We start from the raw sequence: 23,329 nt of genomic DNA, 5'->3' as shown, positions 1-23,329 counted from the left end.
TTCTGAGCATTTAAGAGCTTTTCCTTCAAAGATGCTCTTGAGTGAGGGAGAATTGGTTAAAGCAATAAACGCACCAGCACACTTGTCACAAGTCAGACTGCGAGTCTTTTCATACGTGTTGTCTTTTAATTAATGCATTTCTACAATACGCTGTTATTCTCACACGAGCATGACGTGCTGTATGTTCTGTAGAGCCTCCTGCATTTAGTGCATGGATTGGAAATTCTACAGCATCTTCTTTTGTCTTAAAACAGCGAGGTTCTGCATGAAATCAATGTGAAAATAAAGAATATGACTTCAGTAATACCTTGTTATTTATTTGTTATTAAATTAAGTTTGGTTCATTTTAGTATAATTTCAGTTTTTAGTGTTCTTAAGTCTTTTTATGGGCTGATGGGAACAGTCTTGTCGATGTTGTTGATGGGCGTGGGGACGATCTGGCAAGGGACAGCCAGAGGTGCTGACACCGTGAGCTGTGGGGACAGTGACGGATGCCAAAGGAGGAGCTTCGGTGGCCACCTTAGAAGAAACCTACTTAAAGAATTAATTCATGTTGACAAATTATCATTTGTAAGTTTTGATATTTACACCCCATGGAGATAATTGAGCCAATTTAGACCTTAAAACGTCTTTTTACAGACTGTTGGATAAACGGAGAAATAAAACAGTTAGTTGTGTCTGGATCATATTTTCAATGAAACACAATCTAAAAAAATCTTATAGAGTGTAGTTCTGTAGCAAGGGAACAGGGGTTCCGTGGTCACTCTATAATGGAATCACAGAGCCATCAGTATGATAAAAGTGATGTTTTTTCTGACATACTTTTCAGAAGTTAGTAATTTTGGTTTTCTTTAAAAGGAATTACACAGAAGTTGGCTGGTAGAATATATCTGTCATGTTTAAACTGACTTACAAGCAGCACAGCTCAAAACAGCGAGAAAAGGATGCGTATGTAAAGGTTTAGTCTCATCTTTCTCTGTAGGGATTTATTTATTCTTATACATCAAATGATGTGACTGTGTGATGAAAACCAGCAGTGGCTGATGTGCAATGGGCCCTTTGTGGAAGCCTGGATGCCAAAAAGATGTGGAGGTGCACAACAAAATGTTTCAAAGTGAATCCTGAAGTTTCTTTTTCTCCTTTTCTTTAGTCTAAACAGCTTGCAAACGGAACTAAACAACATTTTCATGTTGCGGAAACAACTAGAAGAGGACGTTTTAGCTAATCGGAATCTGCAGAAGGTCTTAGAAGATCAGATTAAGGACATTAAAAACCGCCAAGGTGTGTATATACATGTGCAGCCCATCCCTTTTCTTGAGGTTTTATTATTTTGTAATTCAGAAATAGTAAAGCTTTTAAATGTAACTTACCTTCTAGCTCTTTTTGTTGTACTTCTTTGGAGGTGTTTTTAGTATGTACTTAGATATAGAAAAGAATAATATAAGTGCATGTTCTTAAATGTAGTTTACTGCGTATGTACAGATGTATCTGTTTTATTCCATAGGGAATACAGAAATAACAATAAAGCCTGTTCGCTTAGCCCTTTAAACTTAGATTTTCAATTGTAGCATCACTCCCTTGACAGCCATGGTAAGTGAGGAACGAGAAGCTGCTGCCAGTTCAGAGTTTCCAGCCCCAAAAGTGCAGGGATGACAAACACCCAGGACAGGTCAAAGGGTCCTGAGGGTATCGTGAAAACTAGTAATGATTTCTGAAGCTTTGGGTCCTTGCAGCAGCCGTGGGATCAGTGTCAGAGCTGGGAGGAGGATTTGGATGTCTCTTCTTTGTCCTAATTTATATATGCCTTCTCCCTATCTAATATTTATAGAATTAGCTGTCATCTGTATCGTAAATGAACAGGTGTTTATTGAAACATAACAAATAATTCCTGCAGTTATAAAGCAAATGAATAAGTAGCTATTTTCAATTAAATTAATGCAATCTTTTGACCCAAAAGCAAAAGAAATTCAATAACTTCGTCTAACCCGGCTTTTCGCCTTGAGACCATGATTTCATGTTCATAAAAATATACTTAAAACAGAATAACTATTCATGCCTTACTTATCCTTCCTAAAAATTATTTCTAATTGTAATGCTAAATATGCAAATTATAATTCAGAATTATGTTCACAACTCATGCTGATAACCACGGAAAATGCAGCCACAGAAAATCCAGCATGTCTGCGTGTCAGAAGAACAAAGAAATATGAGGACAAAATTTGTTCAATTAACCAGAGAGCTTATTTTGGGGGATGAAACATTTGAACTGGCCTCCCACAGACTTATTAGTAGGTTCTTATTCAAAAAGTCCTGTCTTTGCATTTTATGCTGTTTTCTCCTGCAAACAGAGTTCCTGAAATAATTCCTGTCCTTGGTTATTTCGACAGATGAAACGCAATCGTTCTGTGGAGATCAAACATCTTATATGAGTATCTGTTTAGGAGAGCAAGACCATTTAAGCCTACAGATAGACCATCTATCTCTTGAAGAGCTTAAGAAAAAGGTATTGATCTTTTTTATTATTCACCATTTGTAACGAATTAATTCTGCTTCACTTATAGTTTGTGCCTCTCTCAAAAAGGTTTGTGTAGGTACAGTTGGGTAGTTCTGAAAGGATTTGAAGTTCTCATCTCTGTGGTTTGTGATCCACCTTTTATGAACTATTTAGTCTTTGTTCCACCACATGAGCTTCAGAATCAGCTGGAAGATGGTTGGTTTGCTGCAAAGGTTCTGTGATCGTTAGATGCCTGGATTCAAGTTTCAGATTCAATACCCTATTTTAGTCATCATGAAGTATACCAACTCCAAAGAAAAGTTTTGACATTAAGTATCCTACAATGTATATTTCATGCAGTTTTATTAATCACATAGGTGGTAGTGGTGTCTATAATTTATGTTTCTGTATAGCACACTCTGTCCCAGGATTTGCAAATCTTCATTCATTTTCCTGCTAGTAGGGATGTTACTAGTTTTGCTTGTTCTTCTTTTGGTTATTCAGGTTACTGACCTTCTCGTGCTGGTTAAGGATCTGCAGTCAATTAACCAAGAGCTTAAGAAAAAACAGCTTGGGTGTTGTTCAACAGATTCTCAAGGGAAGGAAGCACTGAAAATATTAAACCACAGTGAGGTAGGTTTTCTATGTTAAAGTAGTAAATCCAACTCTCACATCTAATATACCTTGTGGAGTCGTTTCCATCAGTGCAGAATGAGTGTAAAACCCCCAGGGCTTAGGTTGCTAATTCCTTATAATAACTTTTTAAATTAATGATGTAAACAACTTCAAGATGTTAGCACAACAGAATCAGCTCAATGCAAGTGCTCAGTGATGTCTCAAGTTGATTTTAAGGAAACAACTTACACATTAAAATATTAATTTGGTATGTGATACATTTTTTTGCCAATTGAAAGGGGAGGAAATAGTTAATTTTACAAAGAAGGCACTATCTTATATAACATTTTAGCTATTACTAAATGTTTGCTGTTCAAGAGTCATTCTCAGGCTGTGTCTGGTTCTGTAAGAGCTCAGTTCATATCTCCTCTGCATCTGCAAAACAACTAAGGTTCACTGAGGCCAAAAAAGAAAGAATAGCTTGTTGGGTCCCTTAAACATGTTTGTTTCTCAGTGTAGCACATATAAGTATATGAAGAAGTGATGGATTGCTGAGGGGTGCAAGGAGGTGATCCTGGGGGGTTCCGTTCTTTTGCCCAAAGCCGAGGCTGCTTTGAGCTGTGGGGAAGAAGAGATCTTGGCAAAATCCTTCCACTGAGAAGCATTTTGGGTGCTGTGTCCCCATGTGCCTTATTATGTGTGAATGCTGGAGGATGTTCAGGAGGCTCCGGCAGGTTCTAGTGACCCTTCCAGCTTGTTATAATGTGATTCCTTTCTTTATATTGTGCTGTGGTTTTTGCTTTCAGTTACATTGTTCTTGCGCACCACATATTGAATAGAAAGGTAAAAATATTAAAGGAATAGTGATGTTGCTGGTATTTTGTATCTTGGATTTCTGAATTAACTCCATTAAAAATCAGGCATAGTTTGAATCAGTTGTGTGTAGGGATTGCCTAATTCTAGACCTGGGACTGTGGCATTGATGATTTTCTGCAGGACAGTTTATTCTGCAGAATCTGGAAAAAGGGTCATGCCTTTTACTGTATGTGCTGCAGATGCAATGGGAACAATCATCAAAAGTCACAAAATATTCTCGCTGTTCTCAATTTTAAGACGTGCTCATGTTACCTTTAATTGAAATATATTTTAATTTATAGATCGCCCTTCAGGGATGCCATGGCTTTCATTAAAATAATGAATTTACATGTTACTGTAATAGGTTTGCATGAAAAGCTTGTGGGCAATCTGTTTCAGAGTGCATGCACTTGCTATGGATTAATTATATTTAGCAATTTGCCTCATCATCCGGCAGAGGGTGCTGCCCCCCCACCGATGCTGTCATTAATGCCCAAAGAATTTGTGTCCATTGCTAAGATGATCATGACAAGACACTAAGACGATCATGACAAGACACTGTGCACTCCTGCGTTTGTCTCAGCATGAAAAGAATATACGGGGCTACTTAAAAAACTGTCTACATGAAATTAGATGTAGGATGACAAAGAATGAAGCTTGTAAAATAGAAGCAATCCTCAACATTCTGGTAAAATAGGAAAATAAAACATAGTATTTTAACCTGGGCCAGAATGTTAATAGTACTATGGAGCACAAAGGTTAAAGGATCTGTAAGTAAAAGTTTTTAGTTTAAGAGGTACCATTTTATCACTCTTGGCAATAAATAGCTGCCAAGTTTTTGGCGTATGGATTGTGACAACAGTGTGTTTTGCATACTAATAACCATTGTCAAAAAACCCGAAGTTCTATTTTTTTTTGTGCATATTTTGGGCTAGAATTTGTTGGCAGGTAGTACTGAGATGACACTAACATATGTGCTATAAGAGGAATTTGGACAGACACAGGGAGATGTATCCTTCTCGGGTTCTTAAAATGAACCCGTCTTTCTTTTTGAGCACAAATCAGACGAATCTGCACGTTGGCGCCTCTGCAGGGCATCTCCCAAAGGTCTGACAGCCCCCAGGACTCCGCTTCTTGGCTTCGTGTTCAGAAGGGAGGGAGAAGGAGGAGAGGAAAAGGTTGTTTTTGTACTGTCCTCTGAACATCTGCTTTCTCCGAGAGAAGCGGCCGCAGTGATTTCAGCCTCCAGGGCTCCAGGGATCTTTGCAAACCAAGTGTATCAGTGGTTCATTTAGGAAAAACATTCTCAAGGTTTCCAGTCTCCAAGGAAATACTTTAAACAGGTAGCTTAGTCTTGGTAGACTATTCTTTTCCTTGCCTTAAGACACTTATTTTCTTTTAATCTTTTGTTGAACATTAGGTTGTGCTCCTTGGAGCGCAGAAAGTTTATTTTCAGCCTCTCAGACACAGAACTGTAGGACCAGGCTCAAACTGCGTCATTTATTGTCATAGTGTCCCATAACCTGCTTCTCAGGGGAGAGTTTCATTCTAAGAAGCATCACTTATTGATCCAAATAATGGCCTGGGAAAAGCAAATATTAAAAAAGATTGAGTCATAAAAGACGATTCTTGTGGGTGGATAAGTTATATGTGCAAATAAGTTTAGTTTTAATACACAAATGCGGTGTTTAACCACACAGGTCTCCCGGCTCCCTTCCTTGGCTTCCTACATGTCGGGATGCTCTGATCTTGTGCCCGGTAGAAACAGTCCCTGAACACTAACCAACCATCTTGGGCCTCTTTACCTTCAAGCAGCCTTGCCCATGGGTTTTGTTTTACAAGCATCTATTTCTTCCTAAATTATGTAGCAAGTGAAAATAAATTCTGGAAACTGGCAAATAAAATAGGCACGATTAGAACATGACTGGGGACAGGAGGCCTTTGCCAGAAGAGGTTAAGTGATTTTTGTATTGTTTTGTAAATTCTGAGGAGAAAGGGTTAAATGAAAATGAAGGAATGTGTAAGATCAAGTTTCACTGTATTTAATATGAGTCATGCCTGGGTTTTATATTAATTGTCTTTGATCTTGTTGAAGAAATCTAATTCCGTGTTTGTTACTTTGTATTACAGGCTTTTTTTATATCTCTTTTAAGACATGTCACTGACTTATTTATGCATGTTTCATCTCACAGTATTTTTTTTTGTGCTACATTTTCACATCATTCCATACTTTGTGTAGTGTCTTGAAATAACAGAGGAGCCTGTGATGGAGACTGAAGATGGTGACAATGACAGGAAGAAACGGAACAGTCCATTTTCTGAGAGGGTCAGCCAGGTAGGACTCCAGTCTGGGTACATTATGTTTCAGTGCTCTTTTCTCTGCATGCCTTTAAACATTTTCTTAGAACACGAAGTCTTTTGCAAACAAAGCATATTTCTCTTGGTATCTGATTTTGCTTTCAACTAATTGTTGTCCTAAAGAGTTTCTGAAAGCTTTTTCCTCTATTTTTCTGCTGCTAGGGTTTTGCAGTCATGATAGCTTTCATTCTGGTCCTTATTTGCTTTTGTTCAAGTGCTCATAATCTTCCTTAATGGAGATGACAGAAAATCCCTGGAAATGGTGTTTCTTTACATACACACGCTTTGATCTTCAACCTCCATTGCAGTCAGGCCTATAACACAAATTGTATAAGGTTCGCTTGCTGCTATGATTGAGGAAAAAAATACTGTAGATCCTTCTTCAGAGTTGAAATACTTGATATTTTGGTAACTTGTTGATCACATTTTCATACACACAAAGGTCTGCTGTCCTCTTATTCTGTCATTCAAAATAGATGTAATATAAAGCATCCCGGAATCATAAAATAACTCGTGTTGCAAGGGACCTTAGAAGATCATGCAGTGTAATTAAAGTTGAACCTTTCAGGAGTGGCTGACACGCCAGAAGGCTGTGCTGCCATCCAGAGACCTGGACAGGCTGGAGAGTTGGGTGGGGAAAAATTTAATGAAATATAACAAGGGCAAGTGTAGAGTCTTGCATCTGGGTAGGAACAAGCCCAGGTTCCGATATAAGTTGGGAGTGAGCTGTTGGGGAGCAGTGAAAAGGGACCTGGGGGTCCTGGTGGACAGCAGGATGACCATGAGCCAGCACTGGGCCCTGGTGGCCAGGAAGCCAACGGTACCTGGGCTGGGTTAGAAGGGGGTGGTCAGTAGGTCAGAGAGGTTCTCCTGCCCCTCTGCTCTGCCCTGGGGAGACCACACCTGGAATCTTGTGTCCAGTTGTGGCCCCTCAGTTCCAGCAGGACAGGGAACTGCTGGAGAGAGTCCAGCGCAGGGCAACAAAGATGATTAAGATGATTAAGAACATCACCCTTATGAGGAAAGGCTGAGGGAGCTGGGGCTCTGGACCTGGACAAGAGGAGACTGAGGGGTGACCTCATTCATGTTTACAGCTATCTAAAGGGTGAGTGTCAGGAGGATGGAGCCAGGCTCTTCTCGGTGACAACCAGTGATAGGACAAGGGGTAATGGGTTCAAACTGGAACACAAGAGGTTCCACTTAAATTTCAGAAGAAACTTCTCAGTGAGGGTGTCAGAGCCTGGCCCAGGCTGCCCAGGGGGGTTGTGGAGTCTCCTTCTCTGCAGACATTCCAACCCGCCTGGACACCTTCCTGTGTAACCTCATCTGGGTGTTCCTGCTTCATGGGGGGATTGCACTGGATGAGCTTTTGAGGTCCCTTCCGATCCCGAACATTCTGTGATTCTGTGTAAATCATAACATGCCAAAATATAACATGAAATGTGGCATATTGATTAGTAATGTTGAAGAATAATGATGTTCTGTTCTTTGAAATCTGTAATTTCTGTGTTTCTCTGTGTACTAGGTGTGCCTTCAGGTATCTTTGGATTTTCCTTGTGAGGTGGATAAACAGGTAAGTGATGTATTGTAAAGGTTCTCTTGACTCTTTAACACCTTTATTTCTTGCTGCTGATGGAAACTGGATCCAAATGGGCCCAGTATGGATTCTCTTGTAATTTAATCAAGACGCTTTCACTGATTTTAAATGGAGGTTGAAATACTGGCAAGAACCTGTGTAGAAATTTCCTAGGACATGTCAATGGTGTTACATACAAAAAAAAGGGCAGTTTGTAAATACTTCAAGTTGCTTCTTGTCCTGGCCATCAGGGCTCCCATCTGGAGATTACAGGACAGAATTTAGAACTGTAAAGACAGGTGATTCAAAGGTGAACTAATAAAAAGGTTCGCTGCAATCTACAGGCTACATTCTAGAAGTTTCATAACTCTTCATAGATAATGACCTTCAGGGAAATCTACTTACTAAACAACTGATCACTATGAATTAATCATATGAAATAGATGTTAATTAGTTTTGCTATTAATAAATAGTAAGTGAAATGTCTATGGATGCTTCTTAATGTAGATAAAGAGTATCAGGAATTACAAAACCTGATTACAAAAAGATTACAGCCCTGAATTTAATAGAACATTAAATACCTGTATAATAATAAAATGTTTCCAATTTTTTCGCAGATAACTCCATCGGGCTATTCAGAGGGTTTCTGCAAAGATAGACACTATAGGAGTCCAAATAAGCCTCAGTTTGAACATGATACAAATGGGAAACACTTTGACAGAACAGGAATGAGTGAACATGAAACAGAGGAGAGCTTGCTCACATCTCCTTTAAGAGAAAATAGAACATCTGTACTGGAATCTACGTAAGTGTGAGGGATACGCTCTGCTTTTGACAGTATTTCTATTTAAGAAGAGAAGAAAGTAATTTTGCTAAAGTGAATTTAGATAATGGCACTGTCTAATTTACCTGAGAGATTGGCAAGGCGCCTTCAGAGCCATTTTAGTCTATCATGCAATTAAGTAATTAGGAAACATACTATCAGTAGAAATCCTTATGAAAAACCCATTACAAGGAAAAAACCTCTCCAAAGTTACTGGTATATGGAGCTTTACTGTAGGGGCTGTTTGCAGGGTGGGCCTAGTCTCTCCAAAAGGCATAAATGGGCTTAATTGTCAAAGCACTAGTTAGTGGTAAATGAGGAGATACTACCCTCTGAGGAGGTGAATAGATAACATTGTTTTATTTGTTAACTTTTCTCACAAGTCTGCTAATGAGTGATTCCAGCATCATCATCTTTACCATTCTAGTGTGTGATCTTTTCGATGTTCAAGTAAAAATGACCAGATTGACTGGTGATGAGCCTGTACTTTGCATAACTGAATTCTCACTCGTGATACTAGGTACCAAAGACATAAAGCCTAGTTAGCTTCTGCCATTTCAAATGCTAGCTGTACAAATGCAGTTGTCTTAAATGCTGGTTTATATGCTTAGTGGCACAAACAGCTCTCTATTGGACACATGAAGACATCTGTAGAATTCGAGGGCTTTTTATTATTTAAATGCCTCTTGTTTAGCTTAAGTTTCTCTTAAAACATTGCGCTCCAAACTGTTGGCCATGGACCAGTCGTTATCTGGGGCAGTTTGATGGTCTGAAGTGAGCTGGTTTCACGGAATCCCAGAATGTCAGGGATTAGAAGGGACCTGGAAAACTCATCCAGTGCAATCCCCCCATGGAGCAGGAACACCCAGATGAGGTTACACAGGAAGGTGTCCAGGCGGGTTGGAATGTCTCTGGATTAGGAGACTCCACAACCTCCCTGGGCAGCCTGGGCCAGTGTTCTATCACACTTACTGAGAAGAAGTTTCTTCTCAAATTTAAGTGGAACCTCTTGTGTTCCAGTTTGAACCCATTACCCCTTGTCCTATCAGTGGTTGTCACTGAGAAGAGCCTGGCTCCATCCTCCTGACACTCACCCTCTAGATATCTGTAAACATTAATGAGTCCCCCCTCAGTCTCCTCTTGTCCAGCTCCAGAGCCCCAGCTCCCTCAGCCTTTCCTCACACGGGAGATGCTCCACTCCCTCCATCATCTTTGTTGCCTTGCACTGGACTCTCTCCAGCAGTTCCCTGTCCTGCTGGATCTGAGGGGCCCAGAACTGGACACAAGATTCCAGGTGTGGTCTCCCCAGGGCAGAGCAGAGGGGCAGGAGAACCTCTCTGACCTACTGACCACCCCTCTTCTAACCCACCCCAGGTACCATTGCCCTTCCTGGCCACAAGGGCCCAGTGCTGGCTCATGGTCATCCTGCTGTCCACCAGGACCCCCAGGTCCCTTTCTCCTACGCTACTTTCTAATAGGTCATTCCCCGACTTATACTGGAACCTGGTTTTGCAGGCTTTGGGCTACTTTCTCAGTTTCCTTCTTCCCTGTTACATTAGAAATACATGAAGGGATAGATTTTTCAGAAAAACTGAACATCTAGAGTCTCCTGTGTTTCTGGTACCATTTGATTAAGGTAGTTAAATAAGAGGGTAAACTCTATTAATATATCTTATGTTGCTATGTAATGTTTGCAATTGATGGAGTGACCAGAGCTTTAGTATCTGTTCACAAATGGGGAGAGGGGCAGTAGAGCATATATGGTCATAAATATGAGAAAAGCATTGGTGAGATAATTTATGATATAACTTCATGTTGTGAAAAGGTTTCAAACATTCTGTTCATTAGTGAGTAATTCATTAATGAGTAAAATGGAATCTCCTGGGAATTTCAAGTCAAGACACTGCAAAAGAGTTTCTTAGAATGTATTCATGTTTGCTTAAATAAAGATCAAAATTCATGCCTTTTCTTTCTTCTGAGTATAGCAGACAAGAACAAATGAAAATTGTAAATGAACTGTTAGATCATCTGAACACAACCGAGGAAGAATGTTCAAGTGAAGATATAGAGAAAAAGGATGAAAAAGATCTCAGGCAAATGATTATTCAACTAAGAGCTGAACTCAAACATTTCAAGCAGGTCAATAAATTCTTAAAGCAGCAAGTAGAATTGAAATCAACTTTTGATGGGAAAGAGAAGCTTTATCTGGATGCCGTGCCGCAGATTAATAAGGATATAGAGTTGTTGAAAGCGGAATTGAAAGATGCAACTACACAAACAATGACTTTAGAGAGTAATGTCATGAGATTCAAACATGAAGGCAAAAAAGGAGCCTCAGAAGAAAAGCCAAAATATTCAAGATTAAATGCAGAAAGAGAACATCAGCAAGAAAATGTGTACAAGGAGGGTGAACAGCATGAAAGACTTTTCTATAAAAGGAGAGCAAATGAAGTAAGTTTATTTAAAATTCTTTTTTGGGTACTTGGGGAATACATGTATAAAAGAGAAAAATACGTTTCATTTCTAATATTAAATCTTGCTCTTGTGTAATTTTTACTATTAGAAAAAGAGATGTAAACCAAATATATTTTAGATAATTGTTCTTAATGTTCAGAGCTTTTCATCACATACTTCAGTGTGCTTTAGAACATTAATTAATTGAATTTCAATCCTCACCGGGACCAGATACTAGTAAATGTTATAGCTTTTGGAAAAAGAGATTGTTTCTAACATAATGGTCTGATTATGTAGTACCTTATATCTCTGCATAGATGTTCATAAAGTTCAGAACCAGAGTCTTCTGAACTGAAAGCTTATTAAGTCTAAATGGCAAACGAGCTCTACAGAACTGAAGATTTGCATGAAGTCTGAGAGCAGGCGGGTGAAGAGTCAATGGCAGATTTCAACAAATTCGAATCTTAATTCTGTGCTTTTATTAACATCTTACCATTGTGTCTTGCTTTTTGAGAATATGACCAGTCGTGCTCCATAAAACTGGGGCTCAGCTCTTGGTGTTTGGTTGGAACCTCAGTGCACAGAATCCCTTTTGTGAGTACTGACATAGTTTGCTTTTGCCAGATAAGTTTTCAAGCCGTTTGTTTGCAGACGGTCTGTGATCCCAACCAAAGAAGTGGGAGAACAAGTGTCTGCTAAAGGCTTTATCTGTATTGTTTTAGTAGCAGCTAGAGAAGCGAAGTTGAAAACTCTTTGAAGATCTTCCCTCTTGCAGACAAGGAGAGTATTGCTTTTGATTTTTTGCACTGCTAATAGAGAACGTTGTAGCACCTTCTGCAAAGAGCGGCTTCCATGACTTCCGTGATCAAGAGATTTCTGTGAGCTGGCAATTGGGAACAACTCTTCTTTTATTCTGGCTTGTTCCTGTTGGCTTCAGTTTTCTGAAGGGAGGGGCTTGTAAACCAGGAGATGTTGATAAGCCTTTGCTCTGTACAGGCATAAACATTTTGTATAGTTCGGGTTTTTATGGAAAAGATTTTGGTATGTATGGTTGGTCCCTGGCAAGCACCCTGGAAAATTCATGCCTGTCTTAGCCATAGGTTCTGATACCCTTGAAAAATTAAAACCTAAGTAACTCAAAAAAATTTTGTCTTGTTTCACAGAATGACAGAATGTCAGGGATTGGAAGAGACCTGGAAAGCTCATCCAGTGCAATCCCCCCATGGAGCAGGAACACCCAGATGAGGTTACACAGGAAGGTGTCCAGGCGGGTTGGAATGTCTGCGGAGAAGGAGACTCCACAACCCCCTGGGCAGCCTGGGCCAGGCTCTGACACCCTCACTGAGAAGAAGTTTCTTCTCAAATTTAAGTGGAACCTTTTGTGTTCCAGTTTGTACCCATTACCCCTTGTCCTATCATTGGTTGTCACTGAGAAGAGCCTGACTCCATCCTCCTGACATTCACCCTTTATATATACTGCTTTGATTCAGCACTTTCCAGATTCCTCTCTAGTTTAATCACTTGTAACCTCAGTGCAATCCCTGAGTCCATTGTGTTAAATGCATCTTGTTCGCACTAATGCGTTGTATCTTCTGCTTCTGAATGGCTTTTATAAATAATTTTGCATAGCCAGCTGGACTGGACTTTGGGTAATCTGGGTGACATATATGTCTGAACAACAACCCTCAGACAGCTGGAAATTGTTCGACGTTATTAGTGCAGTTTAGTAAAACTAGCAGGAAGTTCATCCCGCCTGGATTTATTTTTCAGCCTCCAAATTATATTGTATTCATGTATGTACAAAAGGAATTGAGTATGTCATTAGGAAAATGGAACTTGCTTTTTATTATTTTAAATTGTGTAAGGAGTATAATTGCTATGAAATGAATGTGGAAAGGTATTTCAGAATACACTGGGTGGTAAAAGAAATTACGGGACTTATGACGCTAGTGGAGCAAATGAACAGCAAAAGAAACCTAACCGAATCTATCTGAACATGCCATTATTGATTTTTGTTATTACACACAATTCCATAACTCTCATCAGCATATAGCATGTTTTAATCTTTTTGGCGATAGCGCTATTTTATGCTCCGTGGTTTAAACAGGGACACGTTTATTTTATGCAGTCATCAAAAGGTGAGAGACTAAAATAGAATGACTAAAGAAATTTAACTTCTCCCCCCAACTCCAATGATAGGATGTCTGTTACAGCAGGAAATATAGCATACAGCAGTATACCGCACACAGGAAATATACCATACAGCAATACTGGGGCCTATATTATTCAATATATTCATCAATGATTTGGACAAGGGAATAGAGTGTGCTATCAGCAAGTTTGCTGATGACGTGAAGCCGGGAGGAGTGGCTGACACTGGAAGCTGTGCTACCATCCAGAGACCTGGACAGGCTGGAGAGCTGGGCAGGGAGAAATTTAATGAAATATAACAAAGGAAAGTGTAGAGTCTTGTGTCTGGGTAGGAACAAACACAGGTTCCAGTATAAGTTGGGGAATGACCTATTAGAGAGCAGCGTAGGGGAAAGGGACCTGAGGGTCCTGGTGGACAGCCGGATGACCATGAGCCAGCACTGGGCCCTGGTGGCCAGGAAGCCAATGGTACCTGGGGTGGGTTAGAAGGGGGTGGTCAGTAGGTCAGAGAGGTTCTCCTGCCCCTCTACTCTGCCCTGATGAGACCACACCTGAAATATTGTGTCCAGTTGTGGCCCCTCAGTTCCAGCAGGACAGGGAACTGCTGGAGAGAGTCCAGCGCAGGGCAATGAAGATGCTGAAGGGAGTGGAGCATCTCCCATGTGAGGAAAGGCTGAGGGAGCTGGGGCTCTGCAGCTGAACAAGAGGAGACTGAGGGGTGACCTCATTAATGTTTACAGATATCTAGAGGGTGAGTGTCAGGAGGATGGAGCCAGGCTCTTCTCGGTGACAACCAGTGATAGGACAAGGGGTAATGGGTTCAAACTGGAACACAAAAGGTTCCACTTAAATTTGAGAAGCAACTTCTTCATGGTGAGGGTGTCAGAGCCTGGCCCAGGCTGCCCAGGGGGGTTGTGGAGTCTCCTTCTCTGCAGACATTCCAACCCGCCTGGACACCTTCCTGTGTAACCTCATCTGGGTGTTCCTGCTCCATGGGGGGAGTGCACTGGATGAGCTTTCCAGGTCCCTTCTAATCTCTGACATTCTGGGATTCTGTGGTTCTGTAATGTGACACCTACTGCTCCTACTGGAAAATGTTTATTTTTCCTGGAATATTTGTTTATACTACCTTTGCTTGACTGTTACATGTGAGTTGCCAACTCTCCATTTTATTCTATCCCTTTTTCAGACTGATTCTACTTACCTGCCCAAGAAGTCCCGTCTGCCCATTCTCTTAAAATCATCCAGATCATTAGGAAAAGTGCCTTTGAACTCCTGCGTGCAGAAGTCAGATTCCAAACTACAAACTAATGAAGGTCTGAAAGCATGTGAAGTACTAACCAAACAACTTGAGACACAAACAAATGGAGAGTTGGTATCGAATGAGTCTGTAACTGAAAACCTGGAAGAAGAGCCTGCACAGGAAAGCACATCAGTGAGAGGTAAATAAAGAGCAGACACAATGGCTTGTAATGCTGCTCGAAATAATGGCTTCTCTCCTTGTAGCAGAAAATAAAAACAGATCATTTGTTTACCCAGCTACAATGTTGCTTAATCTTATTATTTTCTTTGATAGACAAATATAGATCTTGAAAAATGCTTTTTTTTTTTTTTCTTTTTGATGCTAGAGTGTAAAACACCTTTGTATGGAATGGAATGTGCTTTGCATACATGACATAAAGTATATAATAAATGACAGTTCCATAGGGTGCCCACACATGCGCACATATGTGTCAATGTTATAGGATGCCAAGTCTAATGAAAACTGTCTGTAATGGAGACAAAAGAGTATAAAAATACTGTATTTGTTTCTGCTGCATAAATAAGTTTTTCCAGTATTCCTCTGATCGGTCAAGTCATCCATGTCTGTTTACAGCATGCCTGGGTTAATTTAAACTCAGGTGCTGACAAAGTACCTGGATCAGCAAATTATGATGAATGCGAGGCCAGGAACAGTGGGTATCGTATAAAGTGAAAACACTTAGCAGTTAGATTGAAAACTGAGTAGGGATGTAAAGGATAGGTGAGGGAGAGGGGAGATGTAAATATAAGAAACAAGATTTGATCAAATAGCAAGTGAGCTGCTGTCAAAGGCAGAGGTTGTGGAGACTTTGTTGTTAATGAGAACGTTGTTGTGGCAAGGGACAGGTATGGAACAACCTTATTGCAGTTGGTAGGACTATAGCAATTAATTTTGGTATGTGCAAAACCTACGGAGAGTTCTGAGAAGGGCTGTATGTTGGATTGGTTCCTGAAATGAATCAGAACGGATGAGCACTGCAGTCTGGGATTTCCTTTCCACATGGATTTCTTCACCCCGGGTAACTGCTGTGCTGCAAACGGAGTAATTCTGAGACCTGATGTGATAGGAGATTGCAGAGGATTAGTGTATGATCAATGCTCAGATTGGAGAAACTTTTTAGCCTTTTCTCCAAGCTTAAGATAAAGCATTTAAAAATGCACTAAGAATTGATTAACTATTACATTACAAAGGTGACTTTATCTTCATTTGTTGATAGGAAGCCTTTGCAATTCACATTCTTAGTAGTTATCCTTATAAATAGATCAGGTATTTAAAAAGTATGTACAACACTGCTTTGTATGACCGGTAAAGTAATTTTCAATAGTTCGTCTTCCTTAAATGACTTTCCTGTTCCAAACTGTCAGAGAACCAAGTTTGAATTCATAGGGTGGGGTGGTTTTGTTTGTTTGTTTCTGTTTTAACTCTCCCTACTTAATCTTTTTCAGTCACTTACTGACTTGTTTTATTTTCCCTCACTGTTCACCAGCTGACTCACTCAAACCGGATCATAGTGACGTCCAGGTGGAGTTGCAAGGTGTTGATCTGGGTACAGGGGACAAGAATGAATGTGTGATGGACAAAAATCAGCAAAACTATCAAGGTAGGGCATTTATATGATATAGTACAAAATCGTGAAAATATGAATTGCACAAAATTGTAAAAAACTGGAGGTAATTGTCTCCCTTGCCATTATTTGTGTATCTTAAATCTTGGATGTTTTAGCTAGTATGGATTAATTTCTCTAAGAATGCAAGTTGGTATTTTAAGGGTTATGCTTTCAGAAGGGCCACAGGGATTTATGAGTCTCATTTCCAGTAAAAATAATGAGTTGTATGCCTAACTCTGATCTCTATTGCTAATGTCCTCACTTCTGAACTCTTCTCTGAATTAAATGTTTGTTACTTATTACTTCTGCATCTAGTTATGAACTATTGGAATGAAGCAATTTGATGATAGAATTTTGCTTATCTGAATTATTTGAAGGCATTCAACTAGCTTGAGACCTAATGGAATCGTTTAATGAAAATGTAAATAGGCTTAATACTGTGCATTACGTGTTTCTGCATCATCCATTAGTCTTTTTCAGGAGGGCTTGAATAATCTGGTTAACATGTCACATATAGACTACAGAGGATATGGCCAATTTTGCAATCCTTTGTCACATCATTAATTTTATTTGCATAAGTAGTTCCATTGAAGCCAGTCGGTTGGTTTGCAGGATTGTGCTTTATGGTTGCCCTATGTGTGTGTGGACACATATGCACAGAGAGCTTATTAGTTCTCCTTTAATTAAAGGACAGCGTTTTGTTAACAAGTATAACCAGTGTTATAATCAGAAATACTTCTTTGCGTGAAATCAGAAATGCGGAGTTGAAGAGTTCATTAGTTGTCTGGTGTTTTGTCCATCTTAGTCCCCAACCTCCTGTGACGTGTGTTCCTACAGCAGCCGCTGCCAGGGAAGGAGAAGCGAAGGAACCTGAGTGTCACATTCTCTTATTCAATGTGTCTTCTTGAATTTACACACAATGGAAGCGATTCTGTCATCTCCAGAATGACACATAATGGTGTGCAGCGATGTGCGTGCTGCAGAGAACATCATCTCACCTTCATTTCTTATATGTTGATATCCCAGTGTTGAAGCTTCATTATTTTCCTGGCTTTTAGGTTATATTTGGTTTTATTCTTTTGTACTTGGGCTTGACTTGGTCCTTCCTATACAGTTGCCCCCCTCCAAGATTTTGTACTGATTTAGAACTTGAAGCTGGGCATTCGAATTCTCCATGGAAACCTATTGGAAAATATTAAAACCTCTGCAAGACCAATGAGTGACTCCCTGTCACCGTCCATTTGATGATGGACTCGTGATGGTTCTTTTACCTTGATCTCAGAGTGCAAAATTAAGGCGACCAAAATGCCAAGGGGTTATAATTCAATCAAGCAGTGTTACTTTATTAATTTGCCCATAAAGCGGCACACGATAGAGAGAGAGTAAGAAAAAGAAAAGGGAAAAGAAATGAGGAAAAGTAAAAGTAAAGGTGAGAAATGAGGTTGCGTTTATCACCATCCAGTTCCAGAAGCTCCCTCTGGTCTCCGATCCCGTGGAGTCCTGCTGGTCCTCAGTCATGGTTCGGGATCCTCTGGTGGGAAGATCTTCAATGGCATCCATTCTGGAGTCATCTTTTATGCTTCTTCACCCCCTCGCTCCCATTGTTTCAGCCCAGTCTCCGCCTTGATTTCGCAGCCCAAACTCGTACTGCGCAGGCTCCAAAGATTCACGCTTTCTTTTGCCAACGCTTACGTGTCCAGCATTCAGGGGTCTTTCTCTGGTCCATGGGGTGACCTTAGGACCCTTGGCGAGCTTCTGGGCATGCTCCTTTTTGTTGGCCATTGTTTTAGGGAGCAGGTGGGGAACATGTGTAACTGAGGCTGTAGGTGAGAGCACAACTTCTGGATGACAGCTATTGTTCCTGGGTCAAAGAGACCATCATAACAATAACTTCCAGGAGGCTAGGGCTGGTTTGGCTGAAGCAGCAGGCAAAGTCCACACAGCAGCCATTGTAAGCAGCAGCCCCCCTGTATTGGAGAAACCAGTGCAACATAATGCTTCTCCTCGGGCCTCTCTCCAGGTCACTGTCCGTGTGTTCTTTCTGTCAGGGCCTCAGTTCTCTCAGTTCTTGATGGCGATGTTCAGGCAACTACTGCTCCATCTTCAGACGGACTCTCACACTCCCAAAAGGGAGGTTCTAATTCGTAGTGATCTTTTGCAGAACTAATAGAAGGGGAAAATTTAATTTACTGGTAACCAGAAAATAACTATTTTCTTAGATACTTGCCCATACAGCTGTCGACATACACAGAACTATAAACATAGAATATATGTAGGAATATATAGCTTTTATTGGTCTGAGTCTGGGGTGATTGCATTACTTATGAATGGCAAAGTCAACTAAGGGATGTGCTGTGCATGCCAAATGAGTGCCAGTAAAACCTTTAACACCGATCATTTTTATGGATTTTGTTTAGAACACATTTTAAAACGAAGTTATTAAAGCCCTCTTTTCAAATTTTACTATTTTGTTGATAATCTTTTTAAAATGCCACTGACTTCATGCTCCAATTTGTTTTGTATAGATTTTTGAAGCGAGGAGAAAAAGAATATTTAATTAGAAGTTTTAGGAAGAACAATGTAAAGTCATAGAGTCTACTTTTAACTCGCAGTGCCTTATGTTTGAGGTTATCACCTTTGTTGCTTCATTGGTGTCTGGTTCAGGACTGTGGATCGCCCAAGTTACGTTCTGTCATTGGGGAAAAGAGTATTGTTATCTGAAAAGGTGATAAGGGGTTTGAAGCATTTGATGTGCAAGTTGAATTAGTGGGTGAATCATAGAATGAAGTCAGAGGTTCAAAATTAATATTGTATAGTTTGTAATTATTCTGCATTTTTATTCTGTTATTATAGAAGTAAATGAATTCATTCTAGTGCGGTTAAGAACAGAATGTCAGATAAAGTAATATTAATATTCACACGCAAGCCTCTTGTTTTTCAGAAATGCAAAATCATCATAACATTTGCAACACGAACAACCAGCGTTCATTAAAAGAGATAAATGAAGAGTTTTATTCCGTGGAACATGAGGACGTTGACTTGGCCACCACATATCCAGCTTCCAAGTGCCTACGTTCTCTCCAATCGAGTGTAACAAGTACAGATGCACTTGATGACTGTGAAGTCATAGATGATATGGAAGAATTGAAATGCAGAATTAAGAACATGAAGTCTGAGCTTGAAAAGTACAAAATGTTCGTGTTTAATTTACAGACCTCTGACCAGCTTTTATTGAGCGATTTTTCCAATATAGTTTTGAGTGACACGGCCTTGCCTGCGGAAAGACATGGTACACAAGTGCAAGATACAGCTATGCAAGAAATCAAGACACTTCCTAGTGTACATCAGTTGATGGATTACGAACTCCACACTGAAAATAGGAATTCAGAGTCTTCAGAAGCACCCAATACATGGACAGCACAAAACCTTAAGGAACTGCTGTCAGCAAATGAGGCGGAACTTGAAAAAGAGCAAATTGCAAATATGCATCTTGATGAATTGTATCATCTTCATGACAAACTGAGAGAAACATCACCATCCAAGTGAGTAAAGCTATTACCTTTTCAGGTTCCTTTTTGTAAACAGCAATAGCAAATAACATAGGGAGGTAATATGAAGATAATTTTGTTCACATAGCAGCGTGTTGTTACAGTAAAGGCTGAATTTCACTAACATTAACACAGAGCAACTGAAACATTGAGTTAAAAGATGCCTTGAAGTACAAACCAGGATTTCTCTTGCAACAGAACTGCTGCTGGTAAGCTCATATCATCCTCCATGACAATTCTGTGCAGACATCCGTGTCTCTCCCCACACCTCAGGTCCATGATCTTTTGAGGTCCTTTCCAATCCCTGACATTCTCTGTTTCTGTCTAGAATATATACAAATCACAGACATCAAATGGGGGCCCATAAGAGGAAATATTTTTTTAACTTCCACCACCATCCCTGCTTTTTCCCCCTCTAATTTCATTATTGTCCCAAGGGCCTGTAGAATGGCAGGAGGTAAAACAGAAAGGTATTTGGCCTGTTGGCTTTCTTCAGAATCCTTGAGTAGAAATATTTGGAGACACCGAGCAACCACCAACATGGAGTATTGTAAATCTCTTAGTATTACTGCTGTAAAATACGGTCATGCTCCCCAGTACGTATAAATTTACATACCTTGAAAATATACCTCATCCATTTTACAAAGGAAGGTCTAAGTGTGTAAATTAAGGAATGAGACAGTATGGATTGCTGTCAAGTTTTTATGGCCACTGTCTTGGACAGCGGCAAGAGTCACAAGTGACAGACCCCAGAATGAGTTATGCATTTCTATACAAATGACAATAAAAATTCTGTAACAACCCACACTGTCAGAGATTTTGTTTATGCCCCCTGTATTGTTTGATTCTTTGCAGCTTTTCAGATCCTCTCCCTTTTTCTCTCCACTAATGTACGATTCTGTAGAAATAAGTCTATCATCTCTGATACAGACAGTGGTAGTAAAAAGGGGATGTCTGTGCTTGCAAGTGCAGAATAAATTCAGTTGATCTGAATAGATATTTATATCCTGGCATGTGAAGTACAAGAGTTTGGACACTGCAGTGGTTGTCACGGTCGTGTCTCTGGTAATAAACATACAGAGACAGGCAGAATTTTCAGGCTGGGTTGAAACCATCAGCTCAGAAAGTCCAATATTGTGCTCCTGGCAGGAAAGACATGAAGTTTCAGAAGAAGGGAATTAAAAACAAACACACAAACACCACCAACAAAAAACAACCAGTGAGGAAAAATATGTGTATTCTTAAAGATTCTTTTCATGTATTCACTCTTATTTACTTCAGTTTGGCACCTTTGCCTGCTATTGGGTTATTTCCAAGCAGAAAACAAGTCATCACTTTAGTTATTCTGCCCATCTTACAAATGAAGCAGCTAAATGAAGGATAATAACCCAGAAGTTATGCCCATAAATACAAAGCTCAACAGTTAGAGACAATACAGTTCTCATTGTGGCTGTAAAAGCATTTAAAAATAAAATTGAGTCACATAAAATTATAGCTTAGGAATATAAGTTTAATTCACTTTTTATTTATATTTAAATGTTATTTATGGTCAGAAAATTACTTTAAAGATCATTTCATTTTCTCAGGTATGATTCATTAGTTCATTCACAAGCTCAAGAACTCTCCTATCAACGCCAGCAAATTAAAGAGATCTGCAGTGCCTGTGTCGCTTACCATCAGCATCTGACGAGCCTTATTAAAGCTTTTGAGGAACTGCTTCAGGCCAGCGATGTAGATTATTACGTTGCTGAAGGCTTCCGTGAACAGCTGAATCAAAGTGTGCTCTTGTTTGAGAAGCTAGAAAGGAAATTCCTGTATGGTAAGTAGCAGTGTTTTGTGCTTGTTGTCGGAGATACGTTAACGTTCTTAAAATGTGAAGGTTTGTTTGATTACTTTTTTTCTTTTTAGTGAAAAGGAAGCCTTACTTCCTCTTGGTTGCTTTTAAATGATTTATAGGGAGGAGTGTCTTGGAAGGTAAAATTTTAGTGCTCAAACAAGACTTGATTTTACTTTTGTAGTTGTCCTCTATATTGACACCTTCCATTTTGAGTTATCTTAGCACGTGCGTATTTTAACTGTTCAAAATATGGTGGTTATAGCTTAGTAAAAGTTTAATTACAAGTAGGCTTCAGGATTTTGTAGACCCAGACTACTGGTAATACAGCTGCAAAACCAACATCTTCAGAGAAATACTTGAGGTGGCCTGATAGGAACCTTGACCCCTGCGTCTTCCCGAAATTGGCTCTAGAAGATCCTTTGTGCAGAAACGTGCACGGCCCAGCCAAATAATGATCTGTATTCTGCCTTTCATTAAAGATAGTGGCAGCATGTTGCAGTTTCGATGGCTCATATAAAGGAGTTGTGTATGAGAAAAAGGTATTATGGCAAGTGTATCAGAGCGGTGTAATAAAAGATTGAGTGTATTCAATGATTTCGGTGGCTACAGAGATTCCTGGCATTACAGATGAGAAGACTGTGTGGTGAATAAACATTAAATGCCTTTAAAAAATCCCCAAACCAACAGATGGTATCCTATATACTATGAAAAGTCAGTGACAAGCGAGACAATTCAATATATCTAACACAATGGTGTTGCATTGAATCACACATTAAAATAAAATGATGTTTGTAGGGTTATAAAGAACATCCAGCGTACTAAGAATTGACTGTAAAGAAGCAGCATAAACAACCGTCTGTCTCTGCATTTCCATCCCGACCTTCAGTTCATTCCCCTGAAATTTCAGCTGTGCAACCCTCGCCTGCCACTTTTGCTTAATTGCACAAAAATTTTAAAATATGGGGAGTCAAGGTGACACCAAGAAACTCTTATTTCCGTATTCAAATTAGTCCAGGTCTCTTGCACTGAATTGTGCTCGTGCTGACACACTGTACCACCGAGAATATCACAGGCAAAATCCTGTGTGTGCCCTTTTATTAAGGATAATTGGTTAGCCTGGCTCTAGGTGGACAAAATCCAAGTCAGATGGAATTGTTTTTATATGATTTTTATTGAAGAAGCAATGACACCTAATGTACACCTAATCCTTTTGCCATCTAGCATAATATTTTTCATCTGTATGCTAACGAAAACACCACAGCTGTGAGATCTGGTACCTGTGGTATGTATTTTTTTGAACTCCAGAGAAAGCGATTCCTTTGTTGTTGGGCTAGAAATAATTTTGCTCATGTACAACATTTGACATTAATACACAGTGTGTTGAGTATCTGTTGACTTCTCTAAATTCTCATTCATTTACCATTCTATATTCAAATGGTTTAAGACAGTGGGGGTAAAGATTATAATTCTTAACATCTGTTTTTAATCCAAGCTTTCTGCTTTGCAGGAGAAGCGATAGATACAGAAGGTACTATACTTTATGAATTAGCTCAAAGGTAAGAGTGCAATTGAATGTTTATCAAACATGTGGTTGTTTGGTCAGTTGACAAGGATGCTCCATGTTTTGTAGCACAACTTCCACTGCTTTACTTTTTGGGAGGGCTTTGCTTATGTTGCCTGTTTCATTAATATCCATTTTGTTAGTAAAA

General features: G+C 39.7%; 1 protein-coding gene across 1 annotated transcript in view; it reads left to right on the top strand.

Moving 5' to 3' along the window:
• CDK5RAP2 (CDK5 regulatory subunit associated protein 2) overlaps positions 1-23,329 on the top strand; it is a 71,710-nt gene that overhangs the window by 29,737 nt on the left and 18,644 nt on the right. The window contains exons 16-27 of the mRNA XM_080355792.1: positions 1,151-1,281; positions 2,388-2,503; positions 2,999-3,127; positions 6,204-6,299; positions 7,848-7,895; positions 8,516-8,703; positions 10,707-11,172; positions 14,516-14,768; positions 16,116-16,229; positions 19,177-19,777; positions 21,370-21,602; positions 23,128-23,176. Coding sequence (XP_080211918.1) covers positions 1,151-1,281; positions 2,388-2,503; positions 2,999-3,127; positions 6,204-6,299; positions 7,848-7,895; positions 8,516-8,703; positions 10,707-11,172; positions 14,516-14,768; positions 16,116-16,229; positions 19,177-19,777; positions 21,370-21,602; positions 23,128-23,176 — 2,424 coding nt within the window. The remainder of the gene's footprint in view (positions 1-1,150; positions 1,282-2,387; positions 2,504-2,998; positions 3,128-6,203; positions 6,300-7,847; positions 7,896-8,515; positions 8,704-10,706; positions 11,173-14,515; positions 14,769-16,115; positions 16,230-19,176; positions 19,778-21,369; positions 21,603-23,127; positions 23,177-23,329) is intronic.

This window comes from Nesoenas mayeri (assembly GCF_963082525.1).
Source record: "Nesoenas mayeri genome assembly, chromosome: 18".
NCBI lineage: Eukaryota > Metazoa > Chordata > Aves > Columbiformes > Columbidae > Nesoenas > Nesoenas mayeri.
The sequence above is the reverse complement of the archived record's forward strand: the minus strand, read 5'-3'. Positions and strand labels throughout refer to the sequence as shown.